This window comes from Haliotis rufescens, unplaced genomic scaffold, assembly GCF_023055435.1.
Source record: "Haliotis rufescens isolate VD_foot unplaced genomic scaffold, xgHalRufe1.0.p SCAF_16, whole genome shotgun sequence".
NCBI lineage: Eukaryota > Metazoa > Mollusca > Gastropoda > Lepetellida > Haliotidae > Haliotis > Haliotis rufescens.
In genome coordinates, this window is record NW_025963846.1 from 4,264,702 (window position 1) to 4,285,847 (window position 21,146).

Sequence of the window (21,146 nt, forward strand, 5' to 3'; positions counted from 1 at the left end):
TTGTATTATGTAACCTTTCAACAAACACCAATGTGTTATGTGTCCTGTAATAGTTAATCATATCGAAAATATAAAAATAGAAGTACATTTCGTATCTACTATTATATAATGTAGTACTTTGAAATTAGATCAAACAAATATCAGTAAATTGTACTTAAGTTTTTAAAATTATGGTTTTTTTACAAATTTATTTCACATTAGGTGCTACGATTTTACAACAGACCCTACAGGAACAGCTGTCTTAGCAATATATAGTTCTTCCGTCACCTTTTGTTCTGCCAATCATTGTGGCTGAGAGCTTCTATTCTCCGACAAAAGGTGCCTGCACAGTGACGACGAGAAGCCTCATGAATAGAATCGAGACTGTTGTTTGTTGCCGCTTTCAACACTATTCCAGCTACAAGACGACGGTCTGTAAATAATCAAGTCTGAACCTGACAATCCAGTATTGACACAATGATCATCGATCCATGCATTTGGGATACGATGACATGCATCCAGTAAATCAGCGAGCCTGACCACGCGATCCCGTTAGTCGCCTCCGAGGACAAGCGTAGTCGCAATAGTCAAAACCTATTCTAACCTGGATCTTTATGGGTCGTATCGAAAATGAATGGTTGCGTCGACACTGCCCAGGTGCCGAAACAAAACCGGATATAAGGAACTAAACACACACACACACACACACACACACACACACACACACACTACATTTATATTTGTCGTGAGGGGTTTGTTGTCTGACTAAACTAAGCCCCAAGCCTACTATAAATTCAGCGATGGTATAGGCCCCCAGGCGTGTTGCACGTGTTGAGAATGATACGCCTGAAGAATATCTTTCATAGCGTATCAGTATTTTATCATATATGCGCATGTAATTCACTGTTTATCATCCCAAACTGGCTTCTACTGGAGATATCGCTTTGAAGAGGTGGCAAGAGAGATATGGCAACAATGAAATTGCATCGTAATGCTTTGGAGACCATTGTGACATCATCGGTTTCATAACGTCACAATCAAATGACATCAGTTATCTCCCCGTCACTGAAGCTCTCTAGCTGTACATTTTACACTCAGGACACTGGTTATTACTGTTGATTACTTGCCCGTGAAGAGATCACTCGTTTAATAAACATACAGCTGTATTACACATTGTGTAATACGGGGCGGTCGGGTAGCCTAGTGGTTAAAGCGTTCGCTCGTCACGCCGAAGACCCGGGTTTGATTCCCGACATGGGTATAAAGTGTGAAGCCCATTTCTGGCGTCCCCCGCCGTGATATTGCTGGAATATTGCTAAAAGCGGCGAAAAAACCATACTCACTCACTCATTGTGTAATACAAAAGCGCGTGCTTATGTACTGTGGGAACAAGTTTCACGAACAATATTGAAAACTCTTAACATGACTATGCATTTTCAACGTGTAGATATGATAGATCAAGCAACCCTGTTCCTAGGCTGAGGTCACATGGCATTGTTTCGACGGTGGATCTTGCAACAAAATTCCACAAATTACATCATAGGGTATTGTGACGTGATTGGTTTGTTTGTTTGTTTGTTGTTTAACGTCACACTCGGCAATATTCCAGCTATATGACGGTGGTTTGTAAATAATCGAGTATGGACCAGACAATCCAGTGATTGACATCACGAGCATCGATCCACGCAATTGGGATTGATAACATGCATCAACCAAGTCAGCGAGCCTGACCACCCGATCCCGTTAGTCGCCTCTTACGACAAGCATAGTCACCTTTTATGACAAGTATGGGTTGTTGAAGACCTATTCTACCCCGGATCTTCACGGGTCGACGTAACGATGGTAGCGCAACGACACTCGTACATCTATGTATATGGAAGTTATGGATAAACGCAGCACTACGATAGCTTTTGTGAAACGGACCCTCTATTTATAGGTGGGCCGTTATATGCTATGAAATTAATAAGTATCAACTTTTGACCTGTTTGAAGTATTATTCTGTTAAACTCAATTGGTGTAGATGTCTACCTATTCACACACGACGGTGAAACTAAAAAAAGCCCCCCAAAACCAAGAAAAAAACCAACAACCTATAAACGCAAGTATACATAAAATACTAAAGTCGCTCCCGTGTAATACAAATTTCTGCAGATACCAGAACTATTCACTCGTTTCATAAATTTTGTATTGACAAACTCACCCCCTGTGATGATGTAGGTCAACCAACCTTTCCACTTAGAGTAAACTCTTTCCCCTGAGCGCGTTAAGTTGTCGAACATTGTTTCAATGTGGCATACCCCTATATTTCTCGAGTTCTAAGCACACATGTTAAAAAACCGTTTCAACTGCAAAAAGTTGGAAGAATGAGATTTAATCTTTTATCGACTTGACATATTTGATGTCAAAAGAGACTCGGGTACGATATTCTATTTATCATCCAAAACTGGCTCCCGCAGGAGATATCGCTTGGGTGAGATGAAGCAATATCTACACTGTAGATATCGCTGCAATGAAATTGCATCACAATGCTTTGCAGACCATTGTGACGTCATTGGTTACCATGACGTCACAATCAAATGACATCACTAATGGCTCTGCTACTGAAGCTGTTAGCAGTACTTTTTACACTTAAACACTGCTTTATTACTATAAACTGAAGAAGTTGGAAGAATGATGTTGGATGATAAATAAAATCTCACCCTCGTGTCTTTTGATATCAAATATATCAACACTCGTTGATAAAAGTGGAAAGACTCCTCGGCAAGCCACTCGGGTGAGATTCTCTATTTATCACCCACGTATGCATGTTTTTATAAACCCATACAAAGCCCCAGGTAATAATGATTTCACGCGCTCCTGGCGCAATATTAAGACCATTGTTGATGTGCTGTTTATGACGTCACAATAACAATGACGTGCAGCGTATCATTGTTGACGTCATATTGACCCTGTCAGCTTCAGGAGACGGTTTCCAATTAAAATGAAATACATCACTACTTCACTATAGCTAAATAATGAAGTATGCATAATATTGAACGTTTTGCATACGTGTGCGTATCAAAGTTGTTGTTATTTACGAAACTCGTGTCAAACTTTCTGGCTCGAGAAATTCAAATATTCGGACACTCGATTCGTTAAATCAGTACGGCGCGCACAGTCACTCACGTTGTAATCTCTGCGTGCATATCATACGTAGTATATGCAGACAATCCAATGATTGACACCATGAGCATCGATCCACGCATTTGGTATATCCTGACATGCATTCAACCAAGTCACCGAGCCTGACCATCCGATCCCCTTAGTCGTCTCTGACGACAAACATGGGTTGCTGGGGGCCTATATTCATACCTGGAATCCCAGGTGTATATAGAGGTAGAATAGCTTTCCAATAAAACTGTTTTATCATGGGAACCCGATGTTTTGCCGCTTTGAACCGTATTCCAGTTATATGGCGTGTCAGCTTGATGTGGGAGGAAAGCCCGAAGTGATGCAGGTCTCAGATGTTTACCACTTCGGTGAAACCCACGAGCACGGGTATGGTGCTGACAAAAACCTAGAAACATAATCGGTAAATGGATAAAATAAGTCCCAGCAAAGCTTTTGACGTCCTTGGAGTGAACAATGGCGTATACTAGTAAACCCCGATTGGTTTTCACTCCATGTATTGTTTGGTATCTAAGTACCAGTTAGTACGCTGGCATGAAATCCTTGGGCAATTTCTGTGACACCATTACTTCATGTAGATATGTAGATTAAATATCCTACACTGAAGGACAATTTTGCATACCGTGTACGCACGTTTTAAATAATAGAGTATCTTCGCATACTTTTACTCCCTACTCCCTTGCCTCAATATCAAAATACGTTTGATAATTTAACAATTTCTGTTCATGATTCAATCCTGAGAGAGTGAGTTTGATTTAGTGCCCCTAATGCCCCTATAATGAACAGTATTCCAGTTGTATCATGGTAGGGGGAAAGCCCGAAGTGATGCACGTCTCAGACGTTTACCACTTTGGCGAAATAAAACCAATGGGTATGGTGCTGACAAACCAAGAAACATAATACAGTAAACAACGGTTATAACGAACACGCTTATAACGAACTGACGGATATAACGAACTAACTTTTTAGTCCCGACTATTTGCTGTAGTTATGTTGTATATATGCTTATAACGAACTCCGGTTATAACGAACTAAAAATAGTAGTCCCTTTGAGTTCGTTATAACCGTAGTTTACTGTAATAGGTTTCTGGCGAGCCCAAGGGACGCAACTCTACGCAGCGAATTGCGGCGCCTTAGATTATATTGTTTGTTAAACGCCACACTCAGCAATATTCCAGCTACATCCCAGGTAGCATGCCATCATCGGCCCTGCATCGGCCCAACGTCGGCTACACCATCGGCCCAACGTCGGCAAACTGCATCGGGCCGATGAAGTTTTGCTCATCGGATCGACATCGGCCCAACGCCGGCAAACGTCATCGGCCCTGCATCGGCACTGCACCGGCCCAGCATCGGCCCAGCGTCGGCAAACATCGTCGGGCCGATGAAGTTTTGCTCATCGGATCGACATCGGCCCAACGTTGGCAAACATCATCAGCCCTGCATCGGCAATGCACCGGCCCAGCATTGGCCCAACGTGGGCAAACAATGTCGGGCCGATGAAGTTTTGCTCATCGGATCGACATCGGCCCAACGTCGTAAATAGTTATCTGGCCAGCCTCCGGCAACTGTTATGGAATCAGCATCGGATGGACATCGGCCCAACGTCGACAATAATTATCAGCGCAGCATCTGCCATTGTCTTAAATAGGCTGATGCCATCAGAAGTCATAACTGACAACATCTCATCTTAATATTTCATGTAAATGATGCCACAATAGAACTTTTCCAAGTGTAGTGTTAGGGTACATAAAACTAAACATTTCTAAAAGCTGCAGCTAGCCATGATGTTAAAGTTACAAAGATAAAAGGTAAAACTAAAAAATACTAAAATTTTTAAAAAGATAATAATTTTTTATCATAGTTAATACTTTGAAAACCAAATGTGAGTAATATAAATACTTCTAGCTGTACAATACAATCGAAATGCTTACACTAGTTACAGTACTATTTTTATGTACCCTAATACATGTGTAGTTAATACTTATAAAAAACACAAACAGCAAAATAGAATAATAAACTTTATTATTAATTAATTATTATTTACAAGAAAACAGTGTTACTACCTGCAACAAGGCGGATGTGAAACATATATTCTCAAAACCTGTTTTAAAACACAGTCTAAACATATACCCCTCCTATTGGCCTGCAAAATTTCATTTATGTGGCTTCAAATTCGTTTGCAAGACAAACTCCCCCCCCCCCCCCTAAAATAGCATGAAGCAAAGGCCATAACTCCATACAAAATTAGTTCTTATAAGTTATAACCATCTTCTGGAGTTTGTACCTTAGGTAAGCACGGAAAGTTTCATTTATTAACTTCAGTAGTGTCCAAGAGAACCTGGCAGAATATGTACCAAGTTCAAAAACAAGGGTCATAACCCTGTGAAAAATATGTTGTCAACACCAACATTTTGGATTTCTTTGTTCCGTTGCAATTCAGCACTTTCGTTTGCAGATTCTCTATCTACATCTCTGTTTTTCAGTACGCGTTTTCCTTATGCCATTTCTAAGCCTTGCTCCTGGAACTCGAAGCCATTCTTTTACACAGGTCACCATGTACTTGTCAGTGGCTTGTAAGAGCCCAGCTGCAGGCTTCCTCCTCAGCTTCTGTTTACAAATGATAGCAAAAAATGTCAGTGTGCATATTATAAGTCATTGCATGCACTCTCACAATTACAAGAAATGGACTTCACAAGTGTGTTTACATAATGGAATAATAGAATAAGTAATACCCTGTTCACATGCACCACCTTACATATGTGTGTATATTTTATTTTAAGTCTTGACACCTGTTAATAAATACAGGGTTCACTCAAGGAATTTTCTGCCATGGGCCCTTTATGTGACAATTTCATATATTCCCTAGGTACACCCGCACTTGCCCATACAGCACAATGTTAAAATGCCCCATTGTATTTGAAAATGTGGGCCTTTTTCCAAATTTAGGGGCTAAAAGCAGAAGGCCCCACCCTAGAATTATCGGAATCCAAGTAAGTAAATTGATGAGTTAATAATATGTGTAAATAAGTAAATTGAATTATGTGTAATTATATACGAAAATAACATAACAACTCCCAATATTGTATGGTAGGTCCCTAATCTGTTTCTTATGTCAATTAAAAAAGATTTTATAAATGACATATCACCCTATTCATTTAGCCCAATAAAAATCCCCAATAACCACATAACACCCCTCCTCCAATCTTGCTGGAGAACAGTTTTAGGTGTGCAATCTCTCTTGTATGTCCATCAAAAGTAAGTCAGCATGAAATTTCATTTGGAAGATTACCATAGTAAGTGTCAAGGGCCCTTAATAGGGCAAACATGATATTAAATATATGCTTATAAATATTTCGAGCAGAAACATGTATCAGTTGGTTTGGTTTGTTGTTTAACGCCTCACTCAGCAATATTCCAGCTATATGACGGCGGTCTGTAAATGATCGAGTCTGGACAAGACAATCAAGTGATTAACATCATGAGCATCAATCCATGCAATTGGGATCGATGACATGCATCAACCAAGTCAGAGAGCCTCACCTCCCGTTCCCATTAGTCGCCTCATACGACATGCATAATTGCCTTTTACGGCAAACATGGGTTGCTGAAGATATCTTCTACCCCGGATCTTCTATATGAATCAAAATTGGAGTAAACTTCCCATACTTGATACATCTAAAGAAATTTAATTCACTCACCAGTTCTCTCTCAGTTGCTCGATTTTGGAAAAGCTGCTAAGAGTTCATTCAGCTCATCCATGTTTGCCAATAGGCAATGGCTAAACATCTGATTTTCTTAAATAGAAATATAAGAATATTACATGTCAAGTTTGTGTAGCAGCAGTGAGCACGTAGCTATTATGGTGATGATGTCAAGAGGTTGAGGGGAATATTGCTCAAAACATAAAAGTAACATTTAAATAAAGCTTTGGCCATACACAGATATCAGGTCCTTTCCTTAAGTCATACATCTTATCTCATATATTTGCACTTGTACATACAGTCCTTATCTGGAGCCATGTAGCAGAAATAATTTCCCAGGGAAAGTAGTTTCACGTTAATAGCCATAGCCACATCCATTGAAAAGCAGTGAGAAAATCCCCATATTGACATAATGTTGAACAGATCCTGTGAAGTCTGGTTACCACAAAACAGATTTCATTTATTATATGATGCCAAAATATATGTAGATTACATCATGGTTAACCAAAACTGCAAATAAACGTTTATCATTAAAAGATCAGATACAAAGGTATGTACATATTACAAACACTTGTATGCAAAAAATAGCAGGAAAGTATTGGGGACAAGTAATTTTAATTTTTAATTTAATTTAATTTAATTTTTTTATTCAGAATAAATCAAATTTGAAACAAGGCTGTGGGTGTTTTTCTACAATGGATAATGTCCTGAAAAATCTGTACTGAAGTATCTTCATCAAAGTTTTACCATAAATTTGAATTTTGATTAAATAAATGACATTCTAAATTGTCTTGGATTATATATTTAGCATCATACCTTTGAAATAGTACATTTAAAATTTTTTAATTCAGTATTTCATCAAAAATGTACATCATAAATTACTTAACTAGATAAGACTACCATACCCCCCCAAAAAAAAAACCACACAAACATCCCCTAAAAATCCATTCTGAAATAGCCATATCTCAAAACCTCAATCGATCGATACAGATACCATACATCGGTATAAGATTTCTGATCGATTATAGGCATATGTCTATGTAAGGTATCCAGCAGATCTTGATAAAATTGCCCACACCTGTAATGCGCAGTGATCCGTTTACTAAAAGAGCTGTCCTTTCATTTCGCCCATTATCCAGAAAAAGTTCAAAATTCGCAAGTAACTATGACATTTAAAAACATTTTTTTATTTTTTTTATTTCAACCTTTTGGTGATCGAAAACCAAACTCGGCAGTGAAGCTCCGTTCATCGATATGTAGGAAACATTAGCTGGATCGCATGACATGCACCCGCAATGCTGAAAGTTTCCGAAAGCCTCGTTATGAATTTCATGTTCACTGCTTTTTCCGCTGACAGCAATCACAAAATTGACTTGTAAATTCGAGTTTGTAATTAATTTCCTAACCTCATCCATCCCCACACTTAACAAATACGCCTGTGACAATGACAAATAAAGCAATGTTCATTCAAAAATACTAATGTAAGTAAAAGTTTGGCTATTCATTTGCTTGCCGCTGTAATACTCTCACCCCGAGATTGCGACTCGTTGGTTGAACATCGCTGAATCTACATGGACATAAAACATATCTTGTCATGTTTTGTATTTGCCCTTGTCCCCGCGTTTTGCTAGAAATATGTATATGGTGTTTAAAAAATACAAATAGAGAATCTGGTGAGGATGCAGTGTCACGACATATTCCACGGATTTTGACACTGACGTAGAATTGACAGGAGTGTGTTTCTCGAACCTCCAAAACACATAGGCCTAGATTTCTCCCTTCACGTTGACACTTATAAATGTACACTGTTTCTCGTTTCAATTGTAAGGTTTGAAAATGAAATAAACACCTCGTAAATACAGTAATGAAGTAAACACTTACCGCAAAATAGGTTTTCCCTCAGCCCTCCACGCATCATCCTTTCGTCGTCTGCTTGAAAAGACGCGCGTGAGTAACAGCGCCCTCTATAACAAGAGTAGCTTCCCTTGGAAACATGCTGTGAAAACGTTGGATCAACGTAACATAACCGCTCGCGATATTCCAAACTTTTGCCAATATCATGTAATTTGCTGAATGAATTGTAAGATGTGACGAATCCCGTCTGTATCTTCTCTGTCTGTTGTATATGTGCAGCCAAAATGGTCAGTGAATGTGCTTGATCTATTTAATTTAAAATTTAAAAATAAAGTTAATATTTTGAGTTCGAATAGAATTATTGTATTATTCGTAAATATACTTGATCTATTATTTGTCACATTGTAATCGACAAATGTGTTTTTTTCTTTTATGTTATCATAACAAGATCAAATCATATATCAGGTTCAATGTCAGTGCCAATCACCAGCATTGGCCTGACAGCGGACCGCTGCAGTTTGCCGATGCCGATATTGCCGGCGGTTGCCGATGCAAAGCCAACGTCGGCCCGACGTAGGTGTGCTAGCTGGGATGACGGTTGTCTGTAAATAATCGAGTCTGGACCAGACACTCCAGTGATTGACATCATGGGCATCGATCTACGCAATTGGGATACGATGACATGTATCAACCAAGCCAGCGAGCCTGACCGCCCGATTCCGTTAGTCGCCTCTTACGACAAGCGTCTGGGCCACCCAAGCTCACCAGGACACTGAAGGCAAAGAGTGTACTTGTACTGTTATTCTCATTCTCTATACACACTTGAACCTACACTACCTATAACATGTATACAAACGGTTTGATACAATCAATTCTCTTGTCTGGAGCCCAGATATGGGGATTCCAGCATTTTGAAGTAATCGCTAAAATACATTTATTGGCTTATATACAATGAAGAACGATGTGTGATTTAGTTCACGATAAAACATTGTTCTGTCATGACGTCATTTCTGGAGATTCGAACATGCGCTCGCAACTTGATGACGTCGTACTATTGGACGACATTATGTTTGAGAGGGAGTGTCTAATAAGTTGTTCTACATATAGATATAGCTAGGCAACAGTAATTAAAGAAAATTGTTATCCATAAATTGTGTCTACTTTGTCGCCTTGCAGGGTTTTACTGTACGATAAACAACGACCACGAGTCGTATATATTTTAAGTAAAAGGTTTCCCAATGTTGGTTAACCAACTCCAAAATGTGTGGCGTGAATGTGGGTGGTGTGGCGAGGAAACTTTTTGCGGTATTTTCTTGGGAATGGTCATCTAGTTCTCCGAAACCCGTACCTGTTTTTGCTCCGATATGGTATCCTTATTCAAAGTAAACCTTCCATGACATAAACGTATTATAATGAAACTGATAAGAAAGATATTGGTATACATCTTTGGTAAACATATTTAATGATTTGTAACCAACAGATGTAGAAATGCCTGTACAGTAAACTACGTTTATAACGAACACGCTTATAACGAACTGACGGATATAACGAACATATTTTTTAGTCCCGGTCATTTCTTGTATATATGCTGTATGTATGTTTATAACGAACTACGGCTATTACGAACTAAAATTAGTGGTCCCTTTGGGTTCGTTATAACCGTAGTTTACTGTAATTTGTACAGCGCACACTGGCAGACATGTCTTGCCGTAGCCTCCAGTTTGACACTAAACGAGGGACGGGTGAGGGGGATATATGAACCGCTGCTGGATTCATTATATCCCCTGGTCTTACATCACCTTTCCCGTGGTCATGGCGTTGAGGTGTCAAACGTCTCCGAATTTCCTCCTGGAGTTTCCAAGTCAGTAAAGGTGACCCACCCCATGGTGTTCGTAGTAGCCGATTAAATAACAACGGGAGGTCAGCCCCTGTGACCTACCGATTGTGCGTCATCGTACCCCGATGGCATGGATCGATGCTCATGCTTTCAGTCACTTGTTTGTGTGGTCCAGACTCGATTACTAACGGGACGTCATGGCATAGCTGGAATGCTGATTGACATGTTAAACAATGTTCACTCACTCATCATACTCCGTGGCTTACCTGGGTCACTTTGCCCACTGGTTAATAAAGACAGGATATCTTGTTCCACTGTGTGACATAAACATGATATCATCTGCCACTGAGTAATGAAGACAGGATATCTTGTGCCACTGTGTGATCTGAACACAATACCCAGGGCAGTTTAATAATGCAGGCAGTATATCTGATGCAACTGTGTGAAAAGAAAACACAATAAACAGGGCAGTTAAAAAATGCAGGCAGTATATCTGAAGCCACTGTGTGAAAAGAAAACACAATACACAGGGCAGTTAAATAATGCAGAGAGTATATCTTGAGCCACTGTGTGATATAAACACAATATCCTGGGTAGCTGAGTAATGCAGACATTATATTTTGTGCCACTGTGTGATATAAACACAATATCCCCGGCAGCTGAGTAATGCAGACATTATATTTTGTGCCACTGTGTGATATAAACACAATATCCCCGGCAGCTGAGTAATGCAGACATTATATTTTGTGCCACTGTGTGATATAAACACAATATCTTGGGCAGCTGACTAATGTAGACAGTATATCTGGTGCCACTGTGTGATATAAACTCAATATCCTGGGTAGCTGAGTTATGCAGGAAAATATATCTGGTGCCACTGTGTGATATTAACACAATATCCTATCTCTAAACACAATATCCTGGGGAGCTGAGTAATGCAGACAGTATATTTTGTGCCACTGTGTGATATGAACACAGTATCTTGGGCAGCTGACTAATGTAGACAGTATGTCTGGTGCCACTGTATGATATAAAAACAATGTCCTGGTAGTTGAGAAATGCAGACAGTGTATCCTGAGTCACTGTGTGATATAAACACAATATCCTTGGCCGCTGAGTAATGCAGTCAGTATTTCTGGCGCCGCTGTGTGATATAAACTCAAGATATCCTATCTATAAACACAATATCCTGGGGAGCTGAGTAATGCAGACAGTATATCTGGCACCACTGTATGATATAAACACAATATCCTGGTAGTTGAGTAATGCAGTCAGTATTTCTGGCGCCACTGTGTGATATAAACTCAGGATATCCTATCTATAAACACAATATCCTGGGGAGCTGAGTAATGCAGACAGTATATCTGGCACCACTGTATGATATAAACACAATATCCTGGTAGTTGAGTAATGCAGTCAGTATTTCTGGCGCCACTGTGTGATATAAATTCAAGATATCCTATCTATAAACACAATATCCTGGGCAACTGAGTAATGCAGACAGTATAGTTTGTGCCACTGTGTGATATAAACTCAAGATATCCTATCTATAAACACAATATCCTGGGCAACTGAGTAATGCAGACAGTATAGTTTGTACCACTGTGTGATATGAACACAATATCCCAGGCAGCTGAGTAATGCAGACAGTATGTCTGGTGCCACTGTGTGATATTAAGACAATATCCTGGTAGCTTAGTAATGCAGACAGTATATCTGGTGCCACTGTGTGATATATACACAATATCCCGGTAGCTGTGTAATGCAGACAGTATATCTGGTGCCAATGTGTGATAATAAGACAATATCCTGGTAGCTGAGTAATGCAGACAGAATATCTGATGCCACTGTGTGATATAAACACAATATCCTGGGTAGCTGAGTAATGCAGACATTATATTTTGTGCCACTGTGTGAAATGAACACCATATCCTCGGCAGCTGAGTAATGCAGACAGTATATATCTGGTGCCACTGTGTGATATCCCATCACTATGTGATACAGACAGGTTATCCCATCACTGTGTGACACAGACAGGCTATCCTGCCACTTTGTGATACAGACAGGCTATCCCGTCACTGTGTGATACAGACAGACTATCCTGCCACTATGTGATACAGACAGGCTATCCCGTCACTATGTGATACAGACAGGCTATCCCGTCACTATGTGATACAGACAGGCTATCCCGTCACTATGTGATACAGACAGGCTATCCCGTCACTATGTGATACAGACAGGCTATCCCGTCACTATGTGATACAGACAGGCTATCCTGCCACTTTGTGATACAGACAGGCTATCCCGTCACTGTGTGATACAGACAGGCTATCCTGCCACTATGTGTATACAGACAGGCTATCCCGTCACTATGTGATACAGACAGGCTATCCCGTCACTATGTGATACAGACAGGTTATCCTGCCACTATGTGTATACAGACAGGCTATCCTGTGACTGTGATACAGACAGGCTATCCTGTTACCGTGTAATTCATAATATGTTAAATCCAGAGTAGTGTAAGGCATAACACAATCAAAGTCACAGTCCCAATACCTATTTTAGTCTGCTGTTACACCAAGCATGAGGTACTGGGGACCTATCCAGAATCCCAACAGATTGGCAGTCACCAGTGTTCCAAACTAAGGAGAGGCGGGGGACATCGAGGTTTGCTCCTTTACTATTATCCAGGATCCTCAAAATCTTTACCCCTCAACATTCAGGCTGTCACAAAGACCCCTTGACTTTCATGCACATCTGAGGTCCTGGACAAGGATATATTAAAAAGAATTGGTTCTCAGGCAATGACTTTTGAAAATAGAGAGCAGACGGGCGGTGTTTCTTGTTTGTTTGCTTGTTCAAACTAGTATGTAACCATGTAAACAGTTGTGTACCATCAGTCTAGGAAAGGGCCTCCCTACATAAACAAGCATACAAACTCCTATTGTCGTCATGACAAAAACTCGAGATTCACAGTAAAGCAGTGTCCATGTAAAAGGAAAGCACCTTTTGCTATATTGAATTACATTGTTTTTAAGTTAAAGGTTTTTTTTATTTGTTTGAAATTGAAATGAAAAAGAAATGTGCGTCTGACTGAATGATGCGGATGGTGCCTGAGAACCAAGGAATAACTGAAAGAAAAATAACAGAAACAGATAGGTACATACAAATTAGTTTATTTTCTTGGGTGTCAACTTTCAAATACAGACTGGTCTGCAAACCGAACTTTCTGACGAAAACTGCGACACAGTATTTTCAACACAGCACTAAATAGATTTTCAACAGCCTCTCAATGATATTTAGGCCAGTCAAGTGAGATGAACACGAGTTCCTCCCTGCCTGACTGCAAATGGTCCTATTTGTAGCTTATGTACAAATGTTGATGTCTAACAGTAACAACTATTAAAGCGCAGAAGCACCAGAAATGATTTCAATCAACTCTCTGGTAATAACTGCCTGTCTGGTTCGGTTGAAGGTCAAGGTCAGCTTGTCAATCATTTCTCCTGGAAAACAAGATCAATCAATTACAAATTCATTGGAACTCAATGTCAACCCATAATGTAACATAACTATAGATGATTGGATCACCTATGGCTAAACAGGGAATAACACAGACAGGATGGAAATGAAAGTCACAAATATCCTTGAATTAACAAATTGCAAATGATTCTGTGGCATTAGAAAGACTAATGAAACCTTTTTTTAGAGTTTATGTTTCCATAAACTGAGGAAAAATGGCCACACCCACTACTTCCTGATTGGCTCATAACAGATTATTATGCCTCAAAGTGAGATTGACCAATCAGAGAGCAGAACTACTGACCCCCTATACCTTCAGTGAAAATCCAAGATGGTTGTTACTGACCTAATATGAGACCCTGTACCGTCAGTTACAGCCATTTTGGATTTTCCAACACCCACCTCATATATTTCACATGAATATTCCGGTACAGAAATTCATTATTCGACACTGTTTTGTGTTTTAATATAATTAATTTTGATGTGTAAGAACGTTGATGTTCTTTGGGATCACGTTCGTGACTTTAATCAAAATTATATAAAGTTAAAATTAGGAACAAGGTTTGACTTCTGAGGTTTGAAGAGTAGTCTCCCTTTGACCCTTAGTCTCAGGTTGTAAGTGTTAAGTTTTCAGTTTTGACATGACATGTGCGACAAAGATACCAAATAGTGTCAACTTTTCGGCATAATAAATTGGTTATGGTGTCTTTAGTTGCCGTATATGTTGTCATATTATGTTAGCAGGGTAGGGCTTGTGTTGCATTCTTGCACTGAACAATATCACTGATTTTGTACAATTGTCAACAGCTTCTTGTGCACACAGTGTGTGTAAATAAGTGTTAATAGTATATTGTGTGGATAAGTGTGGACACTGGTTTTATGTGTTAATAACTCGGTAACCACAACAACATATCAAAGTCAATTCTCAAATTTTAAACTGTGCAATACACTTTGTCCCATAAATGTTGTTTGCACAAACCTGCGTTCTTGCTGGCAGCGTCCATGGCTGTCATACGGGAGCTCTGTTCACTACAGGAGGCCTCCTTCAGGGCGTAGTAGAGGAGGCTGACGAGAGCGAACTCATTGTACGAGCGAACCACATCTTCATCCAGACTGTCATACAGGTTGAGCTTCTCAGCCCCGTTGACGCTATCGAGAGAGAAGAGGGGCTGCTCGGTTGTTCTGTATGACACCACACTCCTGAAATGAAAATAATATTTTTTTAAAAGAAATAGTGAGTGAGTGAGTGAGTATGGTTTTACGCTGTTTTTAGCAATATTCCAGCAATATCACGGCAGGGGATACCAGAAATGGGCTTCACACATTGCCCTCATGTCAGGAATCGAACCCGGGTCTTCGGAGTGACAAGCGAACGCTTTAACCACAAGGCTACCCAACCGCCCCTTTTAAATGAAATATCATTTATACTTATCCTGACTCATACTTATTGCTAGACACATCTTATTTCCGATAGGTAGTGGAAACTTCCTTAACACTGTTCCCAGAAAACAGAACCCTGAGCACCGGAAGCATGTGACCTATCTGGTAGACTTGTCACTCTCTCATCCTCTTGCCTGTAGCCAAAACATGTATCAGGTGGAAGAGGGGATGGATGCTTCAGCGCATGAGTCAGGATAAGTATTAATAATATTTTTACTTAAAAAATACATATTTTTACCTTATCCCGACTCATACTTATTGCTTGAATAACCCTGTAGGTGGTGGTTCCTTCAAGTGTGTGATTCAGACTGTGATCTGTTCACATAACCCCATGGGAACTTTAAAATCTTCTTGGTTCTTCATATATCCAAGTGGGGTACTACTTCCTTCTCGTTGAAAAGAGGGGAGTAAATTTCTTGGATACTTTAGATTTTGGAAAGTGCACTAACAGATGATTTTCCCCGCTTACTTTTAACAACTATAGTGTTAAGACAAGGTCGTAATCTTAAACACAATCAGTGTCACTCATGCTCTGAATTACGTAGTAAAACTCTGGATCATTTGTAATAGGACAGTAACCTGATGTCAACAAGTCTGCATGAACGTGGGTAAGTGTAGAAGGTTCATCTCCTAGTAGGCAGTCAGTTGTTGTGCTACTACTAATAGTCCAAATTGATGACTTCAAGCCACATCCTCTGTGGCAATATCTCTAAGATAGTGATTTGCGAAGACAGTGTCCGGTCTCCCAAAACAACCTTCCATAATCGTCGGGATGGATGAGCTGCCATGTAAGACTAAGGTGGAAGCTATAGCTCTGACTTTGTGTGGGTTGGATGCTGAAGGTGGATCTAACCCTGCTGCCTTGTATGCTCTGAGTATGACTACTCTCATCCAATAGGAGACGGTTGTTCTAGAGGCTTCAGTTGAAGAATTCCTTTATAAAGGAATAAATAGCCTTCTTAACTTCTGCCTTCTGGAGCTGGTTCTTTGAAGATAAATGTGTTAGGCTCTAACAGGAATAACTACAAATCTTTTGTATTCTCTGAGCCAAGAATGGATGAGAGTGGTGGGACGTGGAATTGTCTGTCTGGTTGCCCTGGGAGCTGATTCTTGGCGATAAAGTCCCCTCTTAGACCAAGATGAGCCAATGCGTGATCGCCGTTGTCAAATCTGGTAGGGTTGTCAAAACGATAGCATGAATCTGACATTCTGGCCGCCGTAGCTAGTGCCAGAAGAAACAAGTTCGAAGTCAGCTTGTTCTGGACGTTCACAGGCATTGCTGGTAAGATGCTTGAGTACCATATTCAGGTCCAATGCTGGGGCTCTGAATTTCTTTGTTGATCTTCAAGTTTGTAAGATCTTAGAAGCGCTAGAATTCTGTAACTTTGGTTAGCTTGATTCCGTCGACATAGTGAGGACAGAGATGCTGACTGCTAGATTCTTGTACTTCTCAGGTGGCATAAGAACTCTGCTACTTGTGGTGAAGTGGCTAAAGCTGCTAAAAACCCTTAGATCTCGCTAACTGGTCAAAACTCTTCCACTTATCATCATATAAATTCCTTGTGGATCTGCAAAGGGCTGAGGAGACTGCCTTAGCTGCTCTGAGTATCCTACCCTAATGAGGTTGATTGTAATATGTTCCATGAAGCTTGTAGAGATTGGGTCTGGTAATTGTGCAAACATTGATTTACAATAATCATTTGGCACACATACAATGTTTTCAGCTAAACTTACTTGAAGATGTTGAAGATCATTGTTCCATGATCATACTTGTAGCCGGACTCCAGCATGGCACTGGCGATCAGAGTAGCATCAGCAAACACTGGGGGCCGCTTGCCAATATCATTAAATGACATTAATATGTTTTTAGGGTACTGCCTAGAGAAACAGAAGAAAGTAAACAAGGATTACAACATTAGCAAAAAAACAACTTGTGTCAGAGGGGTACACAAAATATGTGATCTAGACTACCAGTTGTTGGACTTTCATTTTTGTGGAAACCTGGGTGGCTGAGAGGGTTAGATCGCCGACTTTGTATGCTGGCGAATAGATGCCTCCTTCTGTGAGCTTAGGTTCGAAACCTGAATGGGAGTCAACACCAAAAACACCAGAACATGTACTTTACTAACAAATGTGTTATCCAAAATATAACATTTGTTATATTTGAATTTTGACACATATTGTGTATTCATCATTACAAAATTGTATTTCAATGCTAATTCATATCTATCTCAGCCATGTCAGGGGAGAGAACGAACGAACGAACGAACGAACGAACGAACGAACGAACAAATGTACATTTGGGCTGGGTTTGATGACACCTAATATCAGTTACCTCAAGGTGTGTGAGATTAATGTGGAAAGCCCAAAGAGTTGCAGCTAGTAGATGTTTATCTCTCTGGTGAAACCAAGAAGCAGAGATATTGTGCCAATGAACAAAGTATCAGTAGATCCTGAAAACCCCTTAGGGACACAACTCTGCACAGTAAATTGTGATGTCTTAGATAAGGTGAATATAATGACATATGGCAGTTTAACAAACCTTTGTAACATAGCTTTGGATTTATCTCCAATACAGACAATCTTTGTATCAATGCCTGGTTTCTGTGCCCCAAGTGTCGAACGGATGTGTTTGACAACATTGCTGTGGATACCACCACAGAGACCTCTGTCCGAGGTCACAGCTACGATCAGGTGGTTTGGCTGGTTTTCATCCTGCTCAACCTCAGCCTTCTCATAAAAAGCTGAAAACAGGAATTTAACACAATTTTGTGTCTGTTCACTGGTGTTTTTTCAAAAACCGAAACCCAAAATACAGATGGAAATAATCTTTAATTATGGCTTTTCCATCCAAACAAAAATTATACCTGGGTTTCAGACTGGTTCTTTTTCTTTGACACTGACTGACCATCATCCTAAACGTCTCAAAGAATTTACCCCAATTTGGTAATGATATAGAAGAATGTCCTCTCAAAAGCTGATGAAATCAGGAATATTTCAAGTTGCCATTTAACTCTTATCAAAATCATGGATTATACAAAATATTTGTATACATGTTGTAAAGTTCCTATGAAAATCAAGTAATCAAATAAAACATGTGGGGCTCAATGGTAAAGGCAATACAGATGTTATTTTTTTCAAATAATTATCCATAAAAGAAGACTAAATTATTATGGGCGCTACAATAACATATTTAGACACTAGTCCTCACCATTTAACTATATTTTTTCATTGAATTTAATGTTGAAGATTCACTAACACATTCAATTTTAGAATATATCAGCTATTTTGTTTTAGAACTAACACAATCTTTAAGAGGCTAACACTCCTTACCCTTAGCTCCTAATCCATAAGGTCTTGCTGGGCGAAGCTCTCGCTCAGCACGGGAGAACTTGGCAGCTGACACCATCTTCATGGACTTTGTGATCTTTTGAATGTTGGTGACGGACTTGAGTCGGATACGAACTGATTAGAAAACAACAGTATAAACTTTCAGAAGAAGCTCAATATTTAGTATACTACAAATAGGTTTCCTGTTTCTTACAAAATAATGAACATACTGATTCAGTTCACAGCTCATACTAAAACAGTTAGATTTTCACAAGCATCTGGACTAACTGACCTCTGGACTAACTGACCTCTGGCCATGTCTAACCTTTTACTTTAAGAAAATAAACATCAGAATATATAATAATTCTCATTCATTATAGGACACATTCAAACTATTAGAAGAATATTGAATATATTTGACATATAAATGTATACAACCATATGTTTTGTTTGTTTGTTTGTTGTTGCTTAACGCCGCACTCAGCAATATTCAAGCTATATGACGGCAGTCTGTAAATAATCCAGTCTGGACCAGACAATCCAGTGACTGACAGCATGAGCATCGATCCACGCATTTGGGATCGATGACATGTATCAACCAAGTCAGCGAGCCTGACTACCCGACCCCGTTAGTCGCCTTTTACGACAAGCATAGTCGCCTTTTACGGCAAGTATTGGTTGCTGAAGACCTATTCTACCCCTGGAATCTTAATGGGTGTACAACCATATGTAATATTTTGTGTTGCGAAGTAAGAATTGAAGACATACGTACTATCCTTCAGTGTTGCCATGCCTCGCACTTGGGTGCTTGAGAAGAAAAACAACACATGGTAAATAACAAACAGCAAAATATGTTTTTTTGTCTATCAACAAGCCTGATGCCCACAACTACTGGGGTAATATTGAACAATACTTCTCTGTGAATATGGGTGACAATAACCCTCTACAGACCAGTGAAAATTTTTTTCCATAATTTCATAATTATGACCACAATTTACTCTGACAGCAGGAGATCATATGGCTGCATATCAGTTTCTTGACTAATTGAAGATATCAAGCATTTCCATCTGTATTTCGATTTTGTGAATGTTCTGATTAATTTTAGGAGTTTTGTAAAACATCTAAATGTTGGCCAACCAAAACTATTCCTCATTATAGCGCATATAATATGACAGCAGAAGTGGCTTTTTAGAACAAACCAATCAAATGAACAACTTTCAAATGAAACCGAGTTTGTAGAACATCATTCGATCATCTTTTATTACATAGCTACACAAACTATTTGCTAAATCGTGGCACCGACATTGAATGTCTGCTGTTTGGGTCAATCACCTTGAAATTGACTTTCATATTGCAAGGGGCAATTGAGTCAGTAACAGATAAGAAAGGCATCTGATATGCCAATGCAGTATTAATTATGTTATGAATGGCATATTTTTCACATTATTTTGAAAATGTAACTGTGATAATGTTACAACAAACTACACACCATTGCGGAGAAATTACTTGCACCGTGCGTGATAACATGGCTTCCATCTTGCCGGTCTCCACAGCGAGGCCAAATAGCTCAGGGGAAACAATTCTTCCAGTTTGGGTATTGGATACCACGCACAAATAAAGATTGAAGCTCTCGTAAAATATTATACGTGTGCATAAAGCTACGTCCCAACACAGATTTTGTGTTATTCCGTTCCATTGACTGTTTTAAGCTATCAATATCAAAATAAACTTGTTTGTCTCTTTTTCAGTCAAGCTATATGACGGCGGCCTGTATTTAATGGAATCTGGACCAGACAACTCAGTTGTTACAGCTTGAGCAACGTTATTAACAACTGACCCTTTTGTCCGAACGGGGCATGCAGTGGGGTAGCCTGGTTGTTAAAGCGTTGGATCGTAACGACTCCCCACATGAGTATAGGATAGAATGTGTGAAGGTCATTTCTGGCGATCACGTCCATGATATTGCGGGAAAATTTCAAATAAAGGAGGAATCTATTTATACTCACTAACTCCTGTCAGAGCCCGTAGCCCGAAAGACGCTGGAAGGGCATAAGTGACATAGGGATCTTCTAGTGAGGACTCAAACACAGTGTTAACATGACTCGGAACACTGACAAGGTTAGGATATCATCTGTGAGATGACTCCACACTCTGCTACACGGACAGGGTAAGGATGTCATCTGTGGGATGGATAACTCCACACTCTGCTACACTGACAGGGTAAGGATGTCATCTGTGGGATGACTCCAGGCCCTGCTAAACTGACAGGGTAAGGATGTCATCTGTGGGATGGCTCCGCTCTGTTACACTGACAG

General features: G+C 39.7%; 1 protein-coding gene and 1 long non-coding RNA gene across 2 annotated transcripts; both read right to left on the minus strand.

Moving 5' to 3' along the window:
* Window positions 1–5,155: 5,155 nt before the first annotated feature.
* Window positions 5,156–8,847, minus strand: LOC124129077. Its single transcript, XR_007221564.1, has 3 exons — window positions 8,733–8,847; window positions 6,849–6,944; window positions 5,156–5,757 (listed from the first exon to the last, which is right to left on the minus strand). It is a non-coding gene; the product is annotated as an uncharacterized LOC124129077 (long non-coding RNA).
* Window positions 8,848–13,702: 4,855 nt separating this feature from the next.
* Window positions 13,703–20,440, minus strand: LOC124144259 (ATP synthase subunit gamma, mitochondrial-like). The gene is made up of 7 exons (XM_046513585.2): window positions 20,321–20,440; window positions 19,604–19,638; window positions 18,835–18,966; window positions 18,044–18,245; window positions 17,236–17,379; window positions 15,041–15,261; window positions 13,703–14,045 (listed from the first exon to the last, which is right to left on the minus strand). Exons 1-7 carry the CDS (start codon window positions 20,365–20,367, stop codon window positions 13,945–13,947), a joined length of 882 nt encoding a protein of 293 aa, XP_046369541.2. The 5' UTR covers window positions 20,368–20,440; the 3' UTR covers window positions 13,703–13,944.
* Window positions 20,441–21,146: the final 706 nt, after the last annotated feature.